We start from the raw sequence: 26,373 nt of genomic DNA, 5'->3' as shown, positions 1-26,373 counted from the left end.
CTACAGAGAGACAGAGGATGGAGGGTTATCGGGTACGGAAAACAACACAAGCTTCCTCCCCTTTACTTTCTGCTCCGTTCTCCTCTACCTGATCTTTCTTGCTGGAACTGCTGGGCACAGATTTGGAAGTGGAAGAAGTTCTTGCTTGAGCTCTCGTCTGCAGACGGAAAAACAAGTTTGAGTTTTATGTGGAGCGAAACATATTTGTGAAAAGAATTGCACCGCGTTTGAGGAAATGATCGGGTTCACACAGTCGTGCCCCCAACGTGTCATTGTGGAAGAATTTTTGTTCCACAAGTTGTCTGTTTAAGAGTGGTTAGGGAGACCTCCCTTTGTCTGTCTAGTAAATCCAGAGGAAAGAACAGATATGCTGTGTGTGTGTGTGTGTGTGTGTGTGTGTGTGTGTGTGTGTGTGTGTGTGTGTGTGTGTGTGTGTGTGTGTGTGTGTGTGTGTGTTTTCTTTCACCTTGCCAGGATGTCTGGGAAGAGTTGAGTGCCGGCGGTTACCTTGGCGATGAGTCTTGGGGCAAAGCAATGGGAGGGGTTCAGGGCTACAAATGGGTAAAAGGATGGAGTTGAGTGGCTGATTAATAATGTGATTGAGTGTGTAGATTGTGTGTCTATGTACGTCTGGAAATGTTAGTGTGAATTTGAGTGAGTGCCAGTGGACCTACAGAGAGTAACAAAACCTTGGCATGCATAAACCAAGGCTGCCCCATCTGAAGTCTATCTCTGCCCTTTGTTTTCTAAACCCATTTGATAACATCACAAATAAGTTTTTTTGGAGTGAGGATTTGGGGCTATAAACATCTCACAAGATAAATCAGTCCAGTTTAGGAACACAATTTACTGCAACTCCAGAACGTACGCTATAAGTGCATCAGAGACTAAACAAATCTAACTTTGAAAGTTTGGAATGGTGGCATATATAATTACATAATATTGTAATAATATTGTAAGATGTTCTTATTTCCTCCTCTGTCTGTATAGTTGTACGAAATCCCAAGCTTTCCATTAACAGTACACTGTGTGTGTGTGTGTGTGTGTGTGTGTGTGTGTGTGTGTGTGTGTGTGTGTGTGTGTGTGTGTGTGAGCGCGCGCGCAGCTCGTCTGCATGGAGAATGGAAAAACCGTCAGAATATGTTAACCAAACAACAACACTACTGTCATTAGTGCTTTACCAACCCAGAACACAGTGTTTTAGATGCTTTTAAAGGATTAACATCTTTAATTATGCCTCTGTGCCATGAGCACATGCGTGTACACACACACACACACACACACACACACACACACACACACACACACACACACAGAAAGACCAAAACAAGAGAACATCTGTTACATGTGGCTCTCTAAGAGTTGTTATATCAACACAATGAACCCTGTAAGACTGACAACTGAAGGCTCTGTATTCCAGGGGGAGAAATTTAAACAATACAAGCACACTTTTGTCCCTCCCCTCACCCCTGTAAGGATAAAATGGGAGAGCTTATGATGCACCAGGGGGTAACGTAAGTACAGGACCTCCTCTGTCTCTTTCTCCCTGACACACACACACACATGCACACAATTGTCTCACTGACCTTGATTTCCTGCAGTCATGGTGTGTGCGTGTTGCTGGAAGGGCCTTCCTGCTCTCCGTGTTGGGAATCCTGCTTATTCAGCTCATTCACACAGGCATACGGAGACGAGTTGACGTACATTGCGAGGGACAAATACATGTTTCTCCATTGTGGTGGCCTGTGTCTCCTGTAGGGGTTGACCCAGACCTCCCATACTTGACCTGAATTCTTAGTGTGTTTTAACACCGTCAATGATTGACCTGCAAGCTAATAATTCCATGCAAGGCTCCGCATAACTTGTTAGCTTATGTTAGTGCTGTGAAATGATATTTGAGTTTGGTTGCACAGTATGTGTGCAAATGTCCAAGTACAAAAACAGCTCTTTATTTCTGTATCTACAAATTGTAAGAGACGGATTATTGTTTTATTTTTACACACTTGCAAAAAGTAAATGTTCCCAATAGTTTCAACATATGTGCAATGTATCAATTGTCAAGTCTTCAGCAAAGATTTATATCCCGAATGCACATAAATGTAGAGTATCTCTGTGATAAAATAGACATGGTAAGTAGTGGTAACTTTTGTCCAACTCTTGTGGATATTTTACCCTCACTGTACTCTAACACAGCCATCTGCCCATGTTGGCAGTCATTAGGTTAAGTGGAAAGACTCTGTCAGTAAAGCTCAATAAATCTGGGTGGCTTGACCATTAATAACAGCCTCTGACAACATCCAAGGACTGCAGTTAAATTACTGTATCGGGATCTTTGCATGTGCTCGCTTGCATGACATTCAAACACATGCAAATACTCACACAGGGGAAGGCATGTAAATGCAGGTAATGGAATGCAGTTTGATTTGCTCATTTGCTACACTTGAGTGAATAGTTTTTTTCCATTGAGTATAATGACTTTGTGGTCATAAGAATGTGAGGAAACAGACAGATAAGAGGAAAACAAATTCTAGTAAATAGTAAGCAAGAGTGAAACAAGTGATATCTTTGACTAGGTAAACCAGACCAGAGAGGCTGCCTGAAAAAAAAAAAAAAAAATCATATAATCATGTTTTATAAAAATTTCATTTATTTGTCACAGAAATGATTGCTCCTGACTATATTGTTCTGCTGTATGTTCATGAGAAGGGAAACACCTGGGTTGGTGCCAAGAGACACAGCAAGAAATGGGGATGACACATTGAGTTGAGAGAATGGCAAAGCATGATGGCACATAAGCCGATAAAAGAGAAGTAGAGTGTTTGAGTGTCTAATGAAGTTGTGAAAAAAGAGATCGTTTCACAAGTGCAATGAGCTGGCTGACGCAGCACTGACTTCACAAACCTCATCCAGCTAGGCACCACCGTGCATGTGTTTTGTATGCGAGCGTTCTCTTCCATGCCTTTGTGTGCCTGTGCGTCCGTGGAGAAAGGGACACTGTGGTGTGAGTCATCCAGCAGTGATTGAATTAGCTGAACTTTGGCTGAACACTCACAGGGAAAAGCAGGAGAAGCTGAATGAATTACGTTACCCCAAGAACTGGAGAACAGATCATACAGACAGCCATGCAGACAGCAGGAGTGTCGCCCAGATTTTAATAAAAAAAAAATCACTGAGCTTTATTAAAGCTTCATAAAGACTCTCAACGGACATGCATGTGAGCACCGAAAGACACAGTTTATTACAGTGAACTAATTGCAAATTTCTTCCCTAACACATGTCATACTGTAATTGTGGAATGTAACTCAGTACACAGTTTAATTTTGTGGTTTCTCCACCAGTGTATTGAGGTTCCTAAACAGTTGTTGGGTCAGAGACATGAGGGAGAAACCAGTGGAATTAATATTTTAAATCTGTTTAGGACGAGTGGAAGAGAGAATAAAATTGTAGCTTTGTGTTTCAACAAGTATCTCACATTTACACAAGGCCTGCTTCCACATAGAGTGGGTGTACTGCTGGTGTAAACCCCAAGTCATTCAGAAGTAGGTCAAACACACTGGAGGTGGTGTTTATGTGTACTATAATTACATGCACTTATTTACATCCACTTCTTTTCTTTCCTGGTGTGATGTTCAATATACCCTAACTCTCTTAAACAAAACAATGAAGAAATTATTTTGACCTTGCATATTTCTTGAGTCTGTTTGTTATTCATTCTATGTTTTTCTGGATCATAGGATTATCATCATCATAGAGCAACAAGAGTGCGCAAAAATTAAGCTTTTACACATTTACAGGAAGGCGTCTGTCACCATGGTTTTCAGATAACTGCCATATCCTGTTTAAAGTGGGGGCCCTTAGAGGCCTGACCAAGAAAAAACATGGGGCCTCACATACAAACTCATGCACATGTGAATACACACGTGAACTATTGGAAAACTTGGAACGATAACAGAAACATCTGTCCCAGAAATGAGACTTCAGATACCAGCGGTGTGAGACAGCGAGGAGAGGCAGACAAACTGTCCAGCTCCCGGCAGTGATATCCAGTGAGAAACCTCCGATATACAAACACACACAGGAAAAGGAAACAACTTGACCTTCAGTTTCCAAACTTGTCTACAACAGTCAATCACCTTTTCTTTCCAGTAAGAGGATGTATTGAGAACTATAGATTGTGTCAATATCCTGACATGTGTCCACACCGGTTAGTCCAGGGATCTCTAGTATTTAAGTTCTAAGCTGGCATCACATCGTTGTTAAAGAGCACAATTTTGCATTTTTTTTTATAAGAAGAAAAAGTGCTTTTTCACATACTAAAACCACTTTTGGACATGTTTCAGCACTTGACATGCCCCCTTTGAATCTCTTCATTCCAGTAGCGGTTTAAAAGAAGCATGCCATTTCCGAAACTTCACTGAAACTGCCTGAAACGGAAGCTGCTGTAATCTGCTGATCAAGTTTCATTTACACACGCTTGTTACCATATCAATGAGGAAGTACTTTCTTCCTATTGTGTCAAAGGTTCTACTTCTCAGTTTGACTGTTGAATATATTTTTTTTATAAAATACATGAGAAGTAGGAAGTGTCTGTTACATTATTTCAAGTTAAATTTACTTTTGGGTTTAAAGTTCATATTTTGGGAAATGTGCTTATTCGTTTTCTTGGCAACAGTTAGCTGAAGAGATAGATATCTTACTTCTGTACAACTCAGCATAGTTCTCCACGTTATGGTGTGTTTAGCCCAAACTGTTCAACTGCTGTGAACAGCAACTTATTTATCACCCAAGCATGCGAGTGGTCTTGATCTAACTCTTGGCAAAAAAAGTAAACAAAGTGCATTTTCCAAAATTTTTAAACACCTGAAGAAAGGGATTAAGAGAGAGAAGGACTAAAGGCTTTTTTTTTTTAAAGTGCTACTAGACTTGTCATACTGTGATCTCTTTCAAAAACACCCAACATTAATTTGAATTGTATTACGAAGACAGTGATTAAGCATGTTTCCCAAAATATAAACAGTCACTTTAAGCATTAGAGATTCATGAGGAATAGCGTGGTGAGGCTGGCTTCTAAAACCTGTGATAGTAGTACATACACATCTGTTTCCTGCATGGTGGGAGCTTTGAGAGCTGTGGTCTCTGGAGGGAGTGTCCTCTCTGTCAGCTACAACCCTTCTCATGACTCATCCTATTGTTCAGCACAGCACTCTTAGTCACTCCTCTTTTAAATTATGAGGAGTTTCGCAGGAATGTTTTACTTCTCTGACGCCCCCTCCTCCCACATGTTTAGATTTCAAACCAGACCCTTGGGCCTTTTGTGCATTTTTTGTAATTTCCAGTAAAAGCCTGCTCTGGTAGTTGGACAGCAGCTCAGATCTTTATCCAACTGAAGTCGAACCCGACGTGAGACGGTCAAGAAGGATGTACAGTATCCCCTTGAAATAAGCAAGGCAACGTAAAGTGACAGATCACCATGAAACTAGTGGTTTCAGTGAGCCGATTTAACAGAGGGATGGTGGATAAGCACATGCACTGACCCTTCATCAGTAAGCAGATTACTCTTTATCACAAAGAATGCTCAGGATCTTCAGTCTGCACCGACTGCAGGCTAATCTGATGTAATCAAAGTGAAGAGTGATCCAATGCTTGTGGAAATGCTGCAAACTTTACGCGGAGTTTCTTTAAGCAAAAGAAAATTACATTACAAATTTATTCAATGCAGCCAAGAATACTTTTTTTAATTTTTATTTTGTTTTATTTAGAGGAGGTTTCAAAGTTTCCAAAGATTCTTAAATTAGGGGCGTAAGAAAATACTGATGCGCTTGAGTATCTTGATATTCAATTTTATGATACTGGGTTGATTCTCAAAAAACATTTTTATTGTTTTTAATTAATAGTTTACATGCAAAGACTTGTGACAGACAGTGATTCATTTTGAGCTATTTTAATCCCCAACCACCAAATAGTGTTGTAATCTATCTTTAGCCATTTACCTATTCCACTCCAACATACCAATGTAAACTGAGAGGAAGTGGCGTAGTTTTCCAAAATGTACAATTTAAAAATCGCAAGATATAGCCTTAGTTGCAGGATCACAGTATATTGAATCATAACCCCTCTAATGAGATGTGCTGTATAGTATTGGCCGATTCTGGCCTACACACAGCCATATACCCCAGCTCTGTTTTAGTCTCAACCAACTCCATAGGCAAATATTGTTAGCTGCTAAATGCTGTTATGACTAGTTATTAGCCAACATTGTCCATCTGCTGTTCAGTGTACAGTAGGTTTATCAGAGATTTGTCTCTGAGAACAGCTGCCTGCTGAAAATGACTAATTAGGGCACTTAGGGTGACCCCATACTATAAAGTCAAAACAATGAGGTCAAAGGTGTTAAAACCCTTTTTGAGTAGAGGGGCAGGTCATGTGGTAATTCTTTGTTGGTTTGTCACCACTCATAACTCTTTTCACATTACGGGGTGCGAGCCACTCTTTTGAGTTATTTATTCAACTTTTTTTTTAGGAAAGGGGGAAACCTTGATTGTTAAGGGTACATTTGTATAACAGTCACAATATAGTGTCTGTTACAGAAAAAAAAAAAATACACAAGATACCTCTAATAAGGTCACTTATCACATACTTCTTCAGTAAGAAACCTCAGAAAAGTCTCAAATGTACCGTTCCTTTGTGTGCGCGTGGTTGAGGGTGCGCGCGCGCTGCTTTTACGCCCCGCCCTGAGCTCGAGGAGTCCCCCACTCATCTCCTCCAGCGAGCAGATGAAGAAAGAGGAGGGGGCGGAGTCGTCTAGTGACGTCACGCCACCCCTCCCACCCAGTTTAAATTTACATTTTCTATGGGTCCTGACTGAGTGTGTGTGCGTGTGTGCGCGCGACCCAGAGCCATTGAACAGTTTCTAAAAGGAGACACACCTCAACCCCAAGAAGTGATTCGGAGACGCACTGATGTGGCCTGAACCACTTTGCCATTTTAGATACTGAACAACTTGACTTGGATAAGTCGCCTCGGGTTCGACTTTGAGGTAGGTGCGCGTGTGCGTATGTATGTGTGTGTGTGTGTGTGTGTGTGTGTGTGTGTGTGTGTGTATTTGTGCGTCTGGAGCTCGTGCATTTTTCCGCGAGGTTGTTTCACAAACAAAAAGCAGCGCGTTAAGTGTCTCTGCCGGATCCCCGTCGGCACGAAGCGGCACGTTTGGGTTTTAAAAACAGCAAAGTAACGAGTAGAAGAACAGACCGAGGAGTGAGAGGATGAGATTGCAAAATACAAACTCTTGTTTCATTGTCTCCTTTTGTTGCAGCGCACCACTGTAGCCGACGGGACAGTGGAGAAGGAACACGTTGAGGTTGTTGTTCAGCATGTACCGAAAACAGTTACAGTTTCTTTTAGAGCGGCAGGCTAATCATATTCCTGGCAGTTGATACTTCGGGGAAAGAATTGTGGAAGAAAACGTGTATTGTTCTTGGTTTATCTGTGGTATTCAGAGAGGATGTTATGAGGACTTCAACGTAAGGCTTACATATAACGTTACATTTGGCAGCATTTCTGCACAGTCTACTAAAATATGGACTCCCTCTTGTTTTTATGTCACATTTCAAAATCACATGTTTGTCTCAGAGGAGTTTACAATTTGTGACTAAAGAGTTGTCTGTTGTTCCCCCCCCCCCCCCCCCCCCCTGTTTTTCTTGCCTACAAGTAATAATGGACTCTTTACTCTTAAAATGAGACCTATTTGTGAGACAAACAGCTCGAGAGAGAGAGAGAGAGACCACATGTTGTGGATGATCCTATCCGAATTCATTTGGTGTGAGTCAGACTGTGTGTGTAATAGCATGACAATGACTGCTGCCTTGTGTGTCAAAGCACATGGCTTCGGTCCGAGCTGACAAACTGGCCTGTGCTGTCATCAGGCAGAGAGATCAGCTGTCATGTGAAGTGGTGTGTGTTTGTGTGTGTCTTTTGTCTTTCTTTTTTTCTTTTCTTTTTTTTTTTTCAAACTGGCAACAGGTCTGCAAATCTCAAACTTTTTCACAGCAGCTTATTGCTTTCTATCAAACTTTAACAAGACATTAAACAAACAGGGCTAAACCCAAAAGGAGCCAGAGGGTCATTTAAGTGTGTGTGTGTGTGTGTGTGTGTGTGTGTGTGTGTGTGTGTGTGTGTTTTCTGGGTGGAGGAAGACTGGCAGCGGCAGGCTTTAAAGTGAAAAGTGAAGTAGTTTGACTCTCGGTCATCAGATGTGCTCCAGTGATAGGAAACGTGACAAAAGCAGGTGGTATAAATGAGCATGTTAAACTGTCTAGATGCACAGCTTTCAAAAGAGTTTTGGTGCTGGTGTGTGTAGGGAGGGGAAAGTCCTCGCACATGTGTTAGTCATTTGGAGGGGAGGTTGCTAAACGATTTACATCTGTTTTCTGATCTTTGAACCCCCTCCTTCCCTCTTCTCTCTCCCCTCTTGCTCTTACTAGGTCTCTCTCGCTGTCTTCGGTTTCCCGTTAGGGGCTGATGCTGTCAGTGTGTGTGTATATGTGTGTATATGTGTGTATATGTGTGAGGTGGGTGTTATAACTGAAAGGCTGTCTGCTCCATTATTATTGAGCTCAAAGGAATTTAAATATGTGAATGAAATGTCCGAGTTTCCCTTCTACAACGGCAAATGTTCATTAGTGGTTCTGGTACGTTTCTCCGATGTACCATTACTGAATTAGGGTCGATGTTGAGGAGTCAAACTGTGCTCAAGAAAATCAAGGTATTTAGGTCAGAAATAGCTGCGAGTTGGAGAGCGTTATAACAGGCTGCCGTATGCGTGTTGACGGATATTATTATCTCCCACAGCCCTGCTGGTCTGGCTGTGGGCACCAAATCTGCATTACTCAGCAGAGTACACTGATCCTTAAGACCCGCACTGCACGAGACAGTGTTTTCTGTGTGCGTTTGACGACCAGGCTCTGCGAGCTTTTGACATTTTGTCCGCTGGCGGTGAAAGGCTACCTTGTAGCAAAATGTTTTTAAGTCTTTTTCTTGGTAATGAGCCGTGTAAACAAAGAGGGGTTTCAGAGGGTGTCTCTGCTGAGAGTGGACTCCTCGTGGGTTTCACCAAACACATCTCCGTTCTGTCCAGTTCCTGCCTGTTGGACACTTTTATGAGTGCAGTTTTTTTTGTTTTTTTTTCCCCCCCTCATTTTTCCACGACTAAAAGTTTTAACCTCAGTGCTGGTTGTTGTTTAAAACTTTACCATGCAAAATGCAAAAATGTCTTTTGATACTGATGTCAGAAAAGTACTATTTTATTCAATAGGGACCATTTTGTTTTTAACAATTAATTTGGCAAAAACAAAACTTCTCAAATACAGCAGTGCTTGGTGTTGTCTCGGCACACAAAGCAGTACACGCCAAGTCGGCACAAAGTTTTGACTTAAATCAGGAAATATCTAATCAAGAATGTACACAGCAGCTGTGATACATGTTGAGTACTTTAGAGCATCATCTACTCACTGAATTGACAAAACAAAATTAAATTCAGCTTTTCCAAAAAGTTTCCTGTAGTAAAATATGACTGTAGTAGGTTTACTCATTCTAGTTACTTTCCCCTAAACTTCATAAGTAGTTCAGTTTGTTAAAGATACACATCCGTCTTTAGTGTCATTATTTACAATATCACAATTTTCTGCTTTATATCCATTACCATCACAAGGAAAAAAACAGACTTTCATTAAATCTGTTCCCTATAAAATGTTTTAGACGGCTACTTTGATCTCGTTTGACAGTGTTTTGCAGACACTTGGTGTATGATTGCCCCCCCTCCCCCCCCCATCATAGAGGCAGAGTGAAATATTGTGATGCAATACAAACACGAGTGATGCAATCACTGAATCCTGCGTCAGGACAAAGGATCTGTTTACACTGTGCTCTGTATTTGTTGCCATCGATTTAGATTGTCATGCTTCAGGCAATACGTATCCTGAGTGTGTGTGTGTGTGTGTGTGTGTGTGTGTGTGTGTGTGTGTGTGTGTGTGTGTGTGTGTGTGTGGATTTATATAAAATTCCGACACGCAAAGAAAGGCTTGTTTGAGCAAGCTCTGGACTTGATGTTGATTTACTCATGAAAGAGAGATAAAATATGCGTACAAAAGACTAAAGCAGAGACCAGTTTGCACACACCTACACAGGGACTCGGCTACTCACAGAATCCCATTGATTTTCCTGCTGTTATGCTGGAGCTTCAATCACAATAAAGCTCCATTACTGTGCTGACCACTTTGCGTAGCCTTGGAGAATGGATGGCACACGCAGACTCTAAATGCCTTCCTCCTTGCGGCTTGTTAGGCTGAAGTGTAGCAAGATTGGGAGTCTGAGCTGCATGTATTGGATTAAGTTCCTTGTAAGCCACTATCAAGATATATGATCCTGTCTTATTACAAACACAAACAGGAACATGCACCCGGAGAAGAGCAGACTCACTTCTTTCTGTTACAACCTCAACCAAACTTGGCTTTCAGGATGTATATCCAAACCGGCTTTGGAAAGTTTCATCAGACAATGAAACCACTTGACTCCCTTCTGTCCGAACTAAAAAATGTGCACGTCTCTACCATATATTTTGTGTCATGCCAAGCGTAACCCATAGTATCCCAGAGAACAAAGCCTTTCCATTTGGGCTGTTTTTGGACACCTGCTTACCTCACTATCTGTGTATGTGTGTGCGGGCACAGGCGGCTTGCACCCCTGTGCGTCTGTCTGGCTAACTGAAAGATTGTCTGGTTGCTCAAGGTAACAGTTGTTATTGGGGTTTTCTCTCCTGGCATGTAAACAAAGGAGATCCTCCCAAATGCTCCCTGGTGTGCCCTCCAGCCAATGAGATTTGCGATCCCAGCTGGGCTCAGCCAGTAGACGGTGAGGAGGGGCGTGACTCTGCTCCATGAGAGGAAAAACAGCAGTGAAGCACAAAGCTTTGAATCTGGAACTGGAACAGACAGCAGAGCCATAACAAAGACTCTTCCTTTATGACTACACGGCACTTCACACCGCTTAGACAGACAAAACGGCCACGGGCTTTTTCTTTTACTCCATGGCTTTTACGCCACCAAAGAGACAGATGTTGGAATTGCATTTTAAACGGCGATGTGTGTGAGGAATGTGCAGCGTATGGACACATGTTTACATCCCAGTAAGGAGGAGCCACATGAAATGTACATGTGTCCAGTGAATAATCTGCCCTCTCTGGGTGTGTCTGTGTAGCATAACTGTCTGGATCCTGTGCATTTGTTCTGCTCTTCATCTGTCTCAGTCCACCTGTTCTCATCAGGTCTTCACATATACATACAGGACCATGTGTTGGGACCAGTTGTGAAAGGGTATAGGCCAGCCTTTTGTATTTGACTGACAGGTGTGACCCAAAACTGTACCCCCTTACCAGTTATTCAGGACATGTGTTCTGAATTTGGTTTGAGTCAGCGCTTTGATTTTCACCGTTGAAAGAAAAGTGCACATCATCATCATCATCATCATCATAATAATAATAATAATCAACTTTATTTGTATAGCACTTTTCTGAACATCAGTTACAAAGTGCTTCACAGAATTAGCCATTAAAACAAAACAACAAGTGAATTCTAACAAGTCTTAACAACACAATGACCATTTAAAACAACCATTAAAGTGAATTAAAAACAAATTAAAACAGGGTATAAAAGAAATAAGAAATGATCGCTAAAATCAACTCAAAACAGCAAAGGCTCTCCTATAAAAGTAGGTTTTAACAAGAGACTTAACAGATGTCACTGACTCTGCAGACTTTAATTCCTCAGGCAGCTCGTTCCATAACTTGGGGACTCTGACGGAAAAAGCTTTGTCATCGTTAGTTTTAAAACGTGTCTCCAGAACAGATACAAGTTGGGGGTTTTTTTTGTCTGAGGATCTCAGACTACGAGGAACATACAGCGCATCCAAATGCTTCTCACTCAAAGATGTCAGTATTTGGATATACCGTATGTCTAGGTCTCTGTCTGTGCGTGTGCGTGTGTCCGTACATGCGTATGCTGTTGTGTGGCCAAAGCAATAATCACTGTGCAGTTTCATCACATTCCCGCAGCGTGACTCAAAGTGGTGTCTGTGCCTTTTCAGTCCGGCCCATTCATTCTGTAATCTGCCTCACCCCGGGGCTCATGCCGAGTGGCAGCAGGGCTGTGCATGGGCTACCACGAGACAACTTCAGTCATTGCTGGACACAAACTGTCAAACCAGGCATGTTCCATTTCAAAGGCCGAGATCAGCGCCAAACATGATTAAACTGTGCTTTTCTTAATAACATCATCCTAACAATAAAACCGCATCAGTTAGTCATGTCATTTTAAAACCAGCTGCTTTGTCCGATTACATTAGGACGCAATAACCGACTTTATACTTGCATATATTTCACTTTTATAAGATGCATATAGAAGCTTTTTGTCATCAAACAAGACCAAACTGTGATTATTCAAGAACTAAAAGACACAAAAAGGGATATTGAAGGTAATGCAGATGGAGCCACAAGAGATAAACATTTTCGACACTGTGATTTCAATCCCACTCCAAAATTACATTACCACTGCACGTGTGATCAGTTCCAAAGGGAAGAATCGTCTCAGTATTTCACTTTTTAAAATGGAGAACAAGAACTTCCTCGCGCCAAACACAGAGGTGAAGTAGAGGCGCGAAGGTTCCTCTATTTTGGCCTGTTGTTCAAAATCCCAATGTCTGTTGTTCAACAAAGGCTTTGGTGTGGAGTGATACTTAAAACTTTAATTTATCACTTCCTCGTCTTCAGTTGTTATTTAGAGCCCTGATTCCTGAAGAGCGTAATATTCCTCAAATGCATATGGTTATCCTGAGAAGATGTGATAGAAAATAATGTTTGAGACATATGAACGTAACATGTGAAGCAAACAATTGTTTTTAAAGAAATGTGAACAATATATCCCCTAAAGGGCTCATTTTATAGGTGTGTGTGTGTGTGTTGCTTTTCATGGCTTTCTAGTGGAAAAACTTGGAAATGGTGACACAGTTCCTTAAATTACAGCAAAGATTACAGGGATATTTATGCTATATTTATCAGTCCAAGTCCAGTAAAGAAAAAAAAGTTAATGATATTATTCAAACTGGATGTGAGGACAAACAAAACCAATGTTTTTGCAGTTAGCACTGGGTTGCCAGAGTGATGAGAAATCACAACAGTCTACAGAGCCGCCTGCTACTTTCGAAATGACTTTACAGTTTTAAACATCCACAGACACACTGCCTTGGTAACGCGATGCACTTCATCGTCTTCTTGTGTGGGTGTTTCTGCATGTTTGTGCATCTGTGCTTTGTGAACCCTAAATTCCCATACCCCGGCATCTCCCTAGTGACATTATTGTATTGTGGGAGCAAGGCGGATGCTTTCGGAGATCAGTACATGATGAGGTACCCAGAATTCCCCAGCTCCTCTTCTGTTTTTGCTCTAGACCCTGACTCCGAGGCAGGAAATGCAAAACAGATCTCAACCCCCCCCAAATCTCCCTTAGCGTACGTCTGAGGAACCATTTTCCCTCTTTCTTTCTTTCTTTCTTTCTTTCTTTCTTTCTTTGTCCTTCAGATCATCTCATACTTCAGTCCTCTTCAGCCAACTGCTACGAATACTGGATGTATGTGTGGTCAAAATATAGTTGAATAAGATGACTCACTCCCGTCAAGGGGGACTAACTATAAATTTACGATAAGTCTAAACTAGTAGCAATTTTGAGAGTGGGACTTTGCATTTGCATTGTGTACAGGCAGAAATATGTTTGTGTGTCGTTTAGGGTGCACGTGTTTTGTCTTATCTTATTGGCTGCTTTTCTTTTTGAATTACATTGCACCATCATTATTTCCTGAGGAAACCGCGTGTCATTTGTACTCAGTATTTTGCCTTCCGATTATTTGGCCTAACCACAGTATTTGCTTTCATTACAAGGTGAAAAACAAATACAGTGGGTATGTGGGCTATTTTTGAGTCTCGGGTGACTTGAATGTGTTTGTACGTCTAAGTGAGTGAACATGCTTCTTCCCACCATGATTTATGTGCTGTCATGGGGGTATGCTTGTAAATGAGCATGTACGCACGTGGAGCCTTTTCTGGAAATGATGTCACCATCACTGCTGGGCCCTTAACTCTCTGATTCCCTTTCACTTTTTTTAGTCACTTGTCTCTAGCCCCCTCTCCCTCTCACCCCCCCCCCCCCCCCCCAACTGCCAGTTAAAAGTCCATCTATCTCTGTGTTTTAATTAGGGCCTTCTCTGGCTGTGGCTCAATGGTCGCTTCATTAACAGAAAAGCTAGGAGATGCACACCCGGATCTGTCCAGCTTGTAACACACAGCCAGGGGGGAAAGCGTGTGCGTGTGCGTGTGCGTGTGTGTGTGTGTGTGTGTGTGTGCGTGCGTGCGTGTGCGCACGTGAGTGTGAGAATGAAGTGTGGGGGTTGCTCTAGGGGTATTGATGACGCAATTTCCCCTGAGGGGTGGACCTCCCATCTGTGAGTGGAAGAGACGGGATCTGGCCAAAGACATGAGAATGAGAGGGACTATATGGGACAAGGGAGAGAATGTAGGAGCAGAGATTAATGCGGTAAAATTTAGTTTCAGGGATTTTCTTTTTCTGGCCATGAACATATATAATGTGTCTGATTCAAAGTCGGCTGATCTTGTTTTGTTTTCTACTTTTACACATATTTAGGATAAAAAAAAAAATTTAAACTTTGCTTAGCTTCTTTTTTTTTAATCTTTTCCCAAAACAATTTCTAATATAAAAAAAAACATGCAAATGCCTGCATTCTTAAACAATCAGGACTTTAATAGGGTTGCTTTCTTTAATGGGACTGTACTGGACTGAATTAAAAATCCTATTTTCATGGTACATGTGTCCCAGCTTAGATCAAAACTGGATAGTAAAATGCTGATCAATCCTTTTTTGTGTGCACCTTCTTTGCAGGGTATTGTGAAAAACAAATCCCTGCTCACAGATGATGGCGTGGGCGTGGTCAGCCATGTGTTCATAACCAATGACAGTGTTCGGTCCCACCCCACCCTGTGCAGATCTTTGGACGGTCTGTCCTGTTTGTGCCTGTACCTTTAGATGAGAACTGAGGGGTCAGATGGTGCATCAGGACACCAGCTGCTCTCCTTGCCTTCATTTTCTCTTTCTCGAAGGCTGCGGCAGGAAGAAGGCCACTCGTGACTCATGAGGAGCTGAACCATGTCATTATTCAGTATTCGGTGCTCTATGTCCTGTTATTTTTTATTTAACCCTGTTTCTCCATCTTGCACATGATCTTAACATAGATATATATGCCAATTTCTTTCTTCCTCTTCATGTCAGCAACAATCCAATTATTGTAATTGTTTGTCTTTCCTGCCGTATCCAGAGTATTGTTTGTCTGGCCAATTAGGGTTCTCCTCCCCATCCCTCATCAAACTAACCATCTGCGCTCCTCTTCTAGGGTTAGATCAGAAAGAGTGGTTTTCATGCATGGATTTTTTTTTTTTTTTTTTTTTTTTTTTTTTATAGATGGACATGCATGGTATTGTGTACAAGCATGAGGGGTAAAAGTGCAGACTGGATTCCAAAAGCAGTGGAATGAAAGAGGCTATAAAGTATGTAGAACCTAAGTAAACTACAGAGTCTGTGATGTCTTTGGGCTTATCACTGCAAGCAACACTTTTCACATCATGGCCTACATAGTTATTTGATCCATTGTTGGTATAAAACTATTGATTATGATCAAGTTAACGTTTAGCGGCCTGGTGGTGCAGTCGTTGGCACTAGTCTTAAGAGTCTGGGTTTGAACTTGCTGGTCAAATGGGGCCTTTCTCTGTGGAGCTTGCGTGTTCTCTCTGTTTTTTCGGTTTTCTCCGGGTGCTCCGGCTTCCTCCCGCAGTACAAAACCATGAGTGCAAAGTTAATTGGAGATTCTAAATTCTGTGTTGGCCCTCTGATGGACCGGCGACCTGTCTAGGGCATCCCCCGCTTTCGCCCAGTGTCAGCTGGGGTTGGCTCTGGTGACCCTGTTAAGGAGTAAACTGATATAGATGATTGATGGATGGATATGGCTTTTGAGGATATTGTTTTGGTGGTTGAAAGTCTTGTCAGTGCTCTCCAGTCAGAGTTGGTATCATTTACGTCCTGCTTCTGAGTGCTGTGTCACTAAATGAAGTGTGGGTGTTGGCAGATCTCCCATGGCAACTCAGTGAAAATTAAAAAATTAGTCTGTATTATGAAGGCAAGTCTGTGTGCCTGTTGGCTCATATAGCAGAGCTGGGCACGATGATGCAGTCACTTGGCACAGTGCAGCCACTCTACCCTTTTGAGATTCTATCAGCTCTAATGCAACCTGCCACCGTGGGGTACACTTTCACACACAGTTACTTGTGCAAACACGTTCATTTGAATTACTTACTCAACTCAAAAAAACAAAAAAAAAACCTGCCACACATGTTGTCATTTTAATTTCATACTGTGAAAAGAAAGCACGCGTGTTAGGATGATGAACGTCATTATAAACGTATGTGTGTAGTTTTGAAATTTCTACAGGACTCACTGTTGCCATTTTTCCTCAGAATTGATTTGATATTTCCTGTTCAAAACTTTCACAGTATGTGCGATCACACTCAAACACAGGTCATGAGGATGACCGGAGGAGAGTGAACAGAGGGTAGGATTTCTTCCGCTAATTCCCTTTTCTGTTTTCTGAGACTCTCTTCTGACCCAGTTTTTCTCTTTTCGTTTCAATTGTTTTCACCAACTTTATTGGACATTTTGAATCATCTAAATGCTGCGCCCTTTTTCATGGACATCGTTGAGAATGGTCTTTTGGGAGGCTCATTATTGGTGTGTTTGTTCTGTGCTTGCCTGTTGTCTCTGTAGTGAGGTTGTGTCTCCAAAACCACTAAAACAAAGTGTTTTAATAGATTTCCTGTAAGTGCTATAAGTGTTGTCCTAAAAAATGTGTACTGTTGTCCACATCTGCTTAGAGCAGTGCTTCTTACATCATACATGGTTTGGTAAAAAGAAGTGATGAAATTGAATGTGCAAATATGAACACGGGTTCCACTGTATGTGTTGAAATGGCTGTTTGTCACAGTATTGCACAGTTTTGAAACCCACAGATGCAAAGACATTTAATATTTGAGGCACAAAATGCTCGTCTTTATCTGACCGTCGCTAGAACGTGTAAGCTGATATTGCTCTTTAGGTGTTGGTTTTAACTGATAGTTAAACATGCTATCTATATGGCTTTTAAGGGAAACCAGAAGGGGTGTAAAATGAAACATGTAAAACTACCAGTGATGAGGCTGGCTTTTTAAGCAGTGCTCCAATTTGAGGTTGCAGGTCCCTTTTGAACTCCCCATGTTACTTCCCCTCTCCCCTGGGGCACACAGGAAGTAGGCACAGATGTGTTAAACCAATGGACACTTTGACAACACTGCCAGTCTGTAAGTTCCTCCACCCCTGCTCCCCAGCATTAACAGAAACTACCTTTGATGTCCGCAGCACGTGCAGTCTCACACGCAGCTCCTGATTACAGCCGCAAGCTGCTCTGCCCATCGCTGCCACCTCACATTTACAAACAGTGTCGCCATATCCTGACTGTGTCATTAAATGTGCTGGGACTGCTATGTTCTGAACAACATTATAGGCAGTGATATAATCATACATAAAAAAAAACAACTTGTACACTAGTCAAATGTCTTACCCTCAGTAACCCATTAATGAATATTTTCTTTTCCAAATGTGACCCAGAAATGTCGTTATTTACGAGTGATTTTTTTTTTTTTTTTTTTTTTTTTTTTTTTTTCCAAATTTGTTAATAGATAGTAAGATTTGTGATGGCTACTGGTAGTAAACACAATTTTTAAAATTTATTAATCTGAGATTAGAAGGGATTACATACAGCCATCATAATCAGTTGAAAAAGCAATACTTTCCTTTATCAACATTTTTCATCAAAGGTATTTATTATGTGACATTTCTCTCTCTTTGTTCTGCACACAGTGTTTATCTTCGGCTTCTTTGTTATGTAACTGACATGGTTTGTGGGATGCTAAAGTATCGACCTCTAGTGGTGTCTTCCACTCATTACACCAGTCCTTCGAGTGTGTTTTGATTCTGAGGACACGCTCCCCCCCCCCCCCACCACTGAGTCTCGCACGTGCAGTGTGATGCATCTTTGGTGCCAGTGATTGTGATTGGCCCGCTGAAGGTCCAAAACCTCCCTCGTTGTTTTCAGTCTGTCCTTATCAACCACTGAAAGGAGAGACTTGTAACCAAGCAACCCGTTAAAATCACAACTATGAGCAATGTGATTTTTTTTTTTTTTTTTTTTTTATAAATCTGAGTCAGACTGTGGGAGACTGTGCATGACTTTGTTAGCTAATATTGCAGTAAACAGGTTATTTAATGGATGATGATTTGACTATTTTACTCTTTATTTCAAAACTATGTTCCACAAAGTCAAAATTCTTACACTGGCAAGATAGGTATACTATAAAGTTCCATGAAGCAAAGAATTTGTTTATTCACAGGAGGGGAAAAAAAAATAGTGTTAAACTGGTAGAGATGCACAGTGAAAATGAGTGGGACAGAGTAGGTGAGGGAGGGAACAAAGAGAGAGAGAGCGAGGGGGAGTGTGTGTACATATGCGTTGCTATAAAACAGACTTTGAATCCCAACCAGCTCAGTATAGCAGACAACTGTGCAGGACAAAGCAGCTCTCTTACGCGAGGCTCTGCAACACACTGATAAACAGGACAGCGCGCTTCAATAGATTTTGCTGGAAAAATACCTTCCGACTCAAAAGAGCAGAGATGGCGACGATGTTCAGATACCCCGTGTTTCCCCATCTGCTGGGTGAGTTAATCCGAGATGCAAATTCGTGCATTTTGTAGCAGTAAATAAAAGTGAAGAACTAAACTGTTTTTCAGCTTACATAATGTTTCAGAGGGAGTTCCCGATCAGTCATTCTTTGAAGTAGAGCGCGTGGATTCGGATTCAATTCTGGTGAACAGTAGCTGCCATAAAAGTTATTCATTGTGCTTCTGTATGTGCGCTGGGATTTGATAATGGGTTATTGGTTAAACGTTCAGTAAATCACAGCTATTTCTCACTTTTTTTTTTTAATTTAACGCCTGTAAACAGTTTTTGAGTTGGTAATAAAAAATGTGGGTTTTCCACACTCGCACGTGTGAAATGCAGACGTCTCAAACTGCATAAAACGGCCAAAGGATACGTGACTGATATCTGGAAGTCGCAGACAACTAGTGAACCCTGGGTTAACTGCGCATCAGCAGCCTTGGGGATATTTACGTGCCGTTTCGTGTGGCTCTGTGCTGTCCCGATGTGTCTCTGCATATGGTTTTTATATCATCTGACGGCAGGATGAAATGTTCCTCTTTAATCGGGGTGGGGCAATTACGTAATTCCCTTCATCACAACAGAGACGACTCCAAAACTCTGCTCATGTTAGAGGATCGGGCACGTTCAATTCAGGGTTCGAAAGGAGTGCAATCTCCGAGAAATAAACCATTGGTCTTTGTAACGCACTGGGATTTCAGTCACAGCAGGGGCAAATACATGTCTTTGTTTTCTACATTCAAATTTCTCTCCCAGAAGTGGTTAAATAAAAGTCTCTTTCGTGTTGTTGTTTTTTCTGTCAATTCAGATCCGTGTGATCCTGGTCTGTCGCTGTCACCAGGGAGGAGTGTCATGGCGGAACCAGACTACCTGGAGGGAGACTGTGATGAGCTCATCAAACCCAAGAAGCTGATCAACCCGGTCAAGACCTCCCGTAACCACCAGGACATGCACAGAGAGCTGCTCATGAACCAGAAGAGGTCAGGAGACAGAACAAATACATCTTCAGTCTGTCTCTAATGGTTCTTCTTCATGCCCCCCTTATCTTGTTTCCTGCTAAACACGCAGTTATTTTTAAAGAGGAGATTATTCTTATCGGACAATTGTTTTATCATAGTTTATGGCGCATAATTAAACCAGATCAGTGTTAAACAAAAATGGCTGCACTCCGAGTATGTAATTGGGAATATAATAAAGCACTAACTGACATTTCTTCACGTGCAGTACATGACCAGACAGTTAAAGGTTTATTAATTTATTGAGTGGTAAAACTCAACCAAAACAAAAACAGTCTCTAGGTCATCATCATCTCCTTGTTTACCCCTATTTAACCAGGTTAGACAGAAGAAATCAGTACAGAGTCCAGACTTCGACTTTGACTTGACTTAGACATGGACTTTATTAATCCCACAGTGTCACAAATTGAGTTGTTACAGCAGCAAAGAAACACAAACAAGTGCACACATTAAGATAAAATGTACAAATATGTATACATAAAGTAAGATAAATAATAAGAAAAAAAAAAAAGAAGAGTAGTGAATAAATACACACGCACACACACAAACTATATATACAAAAAAAATTATTAAAAAAAAAAAAGATCCAGGCTAATTTAGTTCCATCTCCTCTAATAGAGGATGAGTTAATGCTGTGATCCTGCTACTTTCTTCTAACTGGTCCTGTATCCGTGCAGACTGCACTTCTGCTTCTGCACTGTGTCACCGTGGTTGACTTCAGTGGTCCTTTTAACCTCCGGCAGCAGTAATATGTAAAGCTCAGCATATAAAACTTTAATGGCCGATATTATATAAAACCCAGAGTGCATTAGTTTGTCAAAAATCGGTTATGTAAAAGTCACATATACTGCACAGGATGAAGCTGGCCTGGCTCCTGATATTAATACTGGATCATATGACAGAGGATTTCATTCAGCCTTCAGTCTGTGTGAGCATCGTGTGTGTGTGTGTGTGTGCGTGTGCGTGTGTGTGCGTGCGTGCGCGCGCAGGTGCGTGTGCATGTGTGAATGCACACTGGGGTCTGTGATCACCCTATTAGCATGAATTGATTGTATGTTTTTTTTAACATGGAATGCCAGCAGCTTTGTGCCTGAACTATTAATAGGCATGTAAACACACAACACACATGATGTTGACAGCTGTTACGGCACAGCAGCGATGCTCTGTCTTAGAACGGGTCAAAGAGTGAGATGCCTTTTGTAATGATAAAAGCAGAGTGTTAAAGAATGATGGGGAAACTGGCCAGGAAGAAATTTAATAATGGAAGAAAGAAAAAAAAAAAAAAAAAAAAAAAAAATTTTTAGGTTGTAAATGCTGCAGAAAATGGTTTCTAGTCATCTAGACAGAGGAAGTATCTGGGGGGGGGTAAACTTGTTTTGATAGGGCTTTTTGTCACTAACTGAGGTACAGAGAGCTTGCCTGCATAGTAGATTAGTCACAGTGATGATAACAGGGAGGGGTGGGGCTGGTGGGTGGATGGATGAATGGATGGATGCATGCAGGGATGGATGGAGGAAGGAAAAAAAAAACACATTATGTAAGCAAGATTACAAAACAGTGTCTGGCTGAGGGCCTTTTTCTGCCTGTGCTACCTTCGCTGCAATGACCCTTCCTACACACGCACGCGCGCGGCGCGCACACACACACACACACACACACACACACACACACACACACACACACACACACACACACACACACACACACACACACACACACACACACACTACGGGCACACATGGAGAAGAATTTCAGAAATTCTGCCACCAAGACTGGTGAAGCATTGGATCAGATGGAGGTACTGATGTGTGGGATGTACACATTCCTCCCAGTCTGCTGGAGGTTGTGCACTTGTGGGAAGGTGGCGGGGGGGGTCGTGGAGGATTGGAAGGTCAGTCATTATGTAAACGCTGCCCAGCATAAGAGAACAGCAAAGTCAGCATCTTTATAGCCTGCCTTATTGCTCCCAGTGACCTCGACCTCCTCCCTTTTGCTCAAAACCAGGCTGACCCAGTCGCATCTGCGGCTCACCAGGTGCTTTCATAAGACCCTCACTGACGTGGAAACAGTGCATTTAACTGCAGCAGTGACTTTCAGTAAAGTGGCGCCTTGTTGTAAATTAACTCCCACTGCATCTTGGAGCATTGTGAGCTGGGTTATGTAATCTTCAGGATTTAATAATGCATTTAATTACAGCTTTGTTGCTGCTGAACTGCACTCAGGTAGGCACGCCGTGTTTCTTGGGCAGACTAAGATCTGTCACGGCAAAAGAAAAATCAGAGACCACAAGCCGAGTCAAGTAATCCGGATCATAGGGTTTTTAAATTAAATTAATGAAGGGCGTGGGGATTTGGATTTTTGTCGAGCACAGTCTCAATCTTTTTGCTGCTCTTGAATTTTTTATTTTTTTTTTCATGTGTGGCACTTTATTGTGCCCTTAATCCTTTGTGGGCTTTGCTGTTTATTTGTTTTTGGCTTTTACAGCTGACTCCAACCATTCCCTGTTCCCCTCTGTCTTAAGCACTCCTTTACCCCTGTCTCATCTTCAGCCCCCACCTTTGTGTCTCGTAATTTGGAGGAGTTTGGAGCATGACATAACAGTTGGTATTTTTGCTGCTCTTTGAAAACAGACAGTCACACTTTACTGAGATGTCTCTATCCTCCCTTTGAATTTTGCTGCACAAACTTGGGCAGTTGTGTAACAGTACCACTGGTTTCTTCGTGACTTAAGACAGCCTTCATGTGAGGAATGTATTTGCACATAGTTTAAGAAATGCTTTGATGTTCTGGAATTGTTTTTAAAACGTGGAAAGCAAAGAGGGAAAGAAGAAGAGGCCCATGGTTTTAACCCACTTTTCCAAAGTCAGTTCCGGTGCTGGTAACCATCATGTATGCAGATTAGTAAATCTGGAGCAATCTGATTGGCTCAAAATCAAAACTTTCCTCACACATGATTGACATGTTTAATCCAGAACATCTAATACAGATCTGCATGTCAAACCAAAATGAGGTCATTGTCATCATCTGTTACGCATGAGTATGTAAACCAATTTCCCTGTGAATGGGGCTCTGCTGTGTCATAACGTGTGTCTGGAGGTTGTTCATTAAACCGTCTTGTAGTAACATGCTGTTTCACTGATTGATTCTGCACAGGGGTCTGGCTCCTCAGAACAAACCTGAACTCCAGAAGGTTCTAGAGAAGAGAAAGAGGGAGCAAGTCCTCAAGGCTCAGAAGGAGGAGCAGGAAGCCCACAAAAAGAGGAGCGACCTGGAGATCGAGCTCATGAAAAGACAACAGAAACTAGAGCAGGTAGGGTTTCGCTTAAACAATTACTAATGCAGATAGTAATACTGTAGATGGTAATTTATTTTTTATTTTATTTTTTTACTATATCTGAATCACTAATACCTTTTATTTGGACTATCCAGTTTATATATGTTGCTTTTAAAAAAGACTATCGCTTCTGATTTAACATGTTAACTGTGAATTTTATGATGTTTTTACGACTGCAGCAGGAACTGGAGCAACATAAAATTGAGGAGGAGCAGGAGAACACCCCCGAGTTTGTGAAGATGAAAAGCAACCTGCGCAGGACCAAGCAGGAGACCGACGAGGAGGAACGAACCACCTAAAGACCAGCAGGGGTGCCTGGGTCTAGCTGACTTGCGCGCACATGTTTGTGAGCACAGAGGGCGTCGGGATTGTGTGTTCAGCCGAGAGAGTGTGTTGTTTCTGTGGTACACGGTGGCGACCTGACCGTGGTCCAAGATGAACTTCCTGGCTTTCCCAACCTAGCTGTTCCTTCCTGCAGTGAGGAGAGAGACTTTACAGACTAAAGATCCCCTCCCCTCTCCCCCCCCCGCCCCCCTCCATCTGCCTACAACGTGCAAGTGCCAGCACTCACACCCACCCAGCAGCACACGGCACCCCCGCAGGAGGGACCTCACGCAGACATGTTACATGTTGCGTGCTTTTCAGCACAGACGAGCAAGCTTCCAATGAGCTCTGATGGAGAAGCAACCAAACACACACACACACACACACACAGGAGTTTTCATCCCCTCTGTTTTCACTCCTTTCTCCACAGAAAGCTGTCATTTCTACTTACTGTTATCGGTGTTGTCATTGTTGTTGGGTTTTTTTTTTTTATTATTATTTTTTTTTATTATTATTATTCTTACTTTCAGAATCAAAAAAGGAAAAGTGGACACTGGATGGACTCTTGAAGCTGTGTAATGTAAAAGCCAAACAAATGTGCTTCTGTTATTTATGTTTGTAGCTTTTAGCCCAGGTATAGGGGAGGACACTTTTAGTCATTCTGTATTTTAGTTTCTTTTACAGCATAGTATATGAAGCCAGAACAGGACAAAGGGAGTGTGTGGTTGTGTGAAATACTCAAGTTTGCTTTATTGTTGTTGTTCTAAACATGCCATTTCCTCAGCTAATGCAATTTTGAGCAATAGTAGAACTCCCAGGCATGAGAGTGACTTTTCTTTATATATTCTGTTGTTTTGTATGAATAAAAGTGTTACTAAATAAAATAATTTAAGTTTTTGTTAGGTTGGTCAATAAGAAGAAGCCTTGAGCAGTGTGATTAGTCTCCGTGTGCTTTTATGAACAAAGGCTTTGGGAGTCCAATTAAAAGTGTACACATGTAGGCCACCTGCCGTAAAGGATTTTATTGATCGGTAGTTCTAGGAATATCAGCATGAATCCTTAAACAGCTCTGATAAGCCTCCTAGAACTTTTATCACTGCAAAACAACTCAAGTGTTTCACCTTTCAAATCATCCAAAAGGGTCTCCCGGTGTGAGCAACTGTGATAACGTTTGGATGTTAAAGTGCACAATCAGTGGTTATTTAATTATCACACAATAATATGGGTCTAACATTCTGGTTTGTGGATCACTAAGAGATGATTGTTTATTATCATGGGAAGAAGCAGATACATAACACATAACCCTGTGTTACTCTCCAGAATCTTCTTTTAAATAAATGTAATTTAAATTTTAACACTTTTGATTTATTTATTCACAGTGTGCTACTTGACTCTGTGGATTTTTTTTTTTTTTTTTGTACTGAACTGATGCCACTCTTGTTTTTTCTAAATGAAATGTGATGCAAAAATAATAGCAAGGCGGTACGCCTATCAAGTCATCGCTGCGATAAACTCAGTTTATTTAGTCTGGAACGAATGTTGATTTTACTCAGCAGATGTCATGTGTTCAGCATAGCTGGAACAGCAATGGGGTCTTGGTTAGGTTACATCAGGGTTTTAGTGACAGATTTACAGCTCTGGAAAGTAATGACTCATAGACCTATTTCACGTTTCCTATTTTATATTTTGTTTTACTGTGGTACATTTAATCATTTTCATTGGCATTCTTGGCAGTGATTTGAGCTTAATGGTAGGTGAAGTTTAAAATAGCAGAATTAAAGAGAATCAAAATAGAGTACCAGCAGCATAGCACGTCAATAAAATGATGTTCAATTTGAATAGGAAATTTGGCCTATTTAGTTTCACTGATAATAATAATAATAATAATAATAATAATAATCAACTATATATAGTTTTGATTGATAAAACAGAAAAACATAGGGGCCCGAAATCAAAAAATGATCTCGGGCACAGAAGATGGTTGACACAATGAAACGACAAACAAAAAGAAGATACCATTTCAAAATACAGAAGTATCAATTCAAAACTGGCATTACAAATTCTGGCCCTCACCGACGTGGCAGCCCTAAAAGTGTGGGCATTGTGCGAGCTGCTCTGTAGCGCCCCGTGGGTTGGGGCCCGCATGTGACCAATGTCTCACGATGCATGTGGGCCCCGTGGCCCACTTCCAACGTCCTCCCTCACAGACTCACAAGACTCTGTGAGGCGCGTTCCCGGTAAGTCCGCGAGGATTTAGGGTTGTCCCACTCGGTCAGATCATCGAGTCTGTGAGGGCCCTCTGGCGGACATTTTGAGCCTTTTAAGCACCCTCCGACTTTTGTGAAGACTTTTCCTGAGGGAAATTACCCCACGGTTCATAGCAAAATTCTCGACGTATTTACACGCAGTCGGTCTCCTCTCCAATAAGGTCCGGATACAGCTGCGGCCTTCTCGTTGTCCTGCCCGCAGTCTGCCGCCCACAGATTGTAAACAAACAAAGCATGGAGGATGTTAGAAGTGACGGCTGCTCGCTGATGTGGTTATTTATTGAACGTTTTTAAAGTTGTTGTTTTTTTTGTTGTTGTTTTTTTAAGTTAAATATCTGCATTTGATTAACTAACATTAATGCCTTTTCTGGTAATTCGCTAAAACTAATAAACATTATATAGGCCTAAATATAGCCAGATATAGAGGCTTATGTCTTATCTATCTATGATATTTTTCACGATTCAAGTGTCATTCATTTTCTTTTCTTTTTGTTTGTTTTGTTGTTGTTGTTTGCGGG

General features: G+C 41.6%; 1 protein-coding gene across 2 annotated transcripts; it reads left to right on the top strand.

The window, feature by feature from the left end:
- The first annotated feature begins 6,885 nt into the window (after positions 1-6,885).
- Positions 6,886-24,943, top strand: fam107b (family with sequence similarity 107 member B). 2 transcript variants are annotated; one of them, XM_069162576.1, is made up of 4 exons: positions 6,886-7,036; positions 19,723-19,894; positions 23,084-23,240; positions 23,444-24,943. In XM_069162576.1, the coding sequence occupies exons 2-4, from the start codon at positions 19,767-19,769 to the stop codon at positions 23,561-23,563; spliced, it is 405 nt and encodes a 134-aa protein (XP_069018677.1). In that variant the 5' UTR covers positions 6,886-7,036; positions 19,723-19,766; the 3' UTR covers positions 23,564-24,943. The 2 variants fall into 2 exon arrangements, with proteins under 2 accessions (XP_069018677.1, XP_069018676.1); XM_069162575.1 differs by lacking the exon at positions 6,886-7,036 and adding an exon at positions 18,716-18,911.
- The last annotated feature ends 1,430 nt before the right edge of the window (positions 24,944-26,373 follow it).

This window comes from Embiotoca jacksoni, unplaced genomic scaffold (genome assembly GCF_022577435.1).
Source record: "Embiotoca jacksoni isolate LCO1_2020_lvr unplaced genomic scaffold, fEmbJac1.0.p SCAF_3, whole genome shotgun sequence".
Classification (NCBI taxonomy): Eukaryota; Metazoa; Chordata; class Actinopteri; family Embiotocidae; genus Embiotoca; species Embiotoca jacksoni.
Note: the sequence above shows the minus strand (reverse complement) of the source record. Positions and strands in the feature narration are given on the sequence as shown.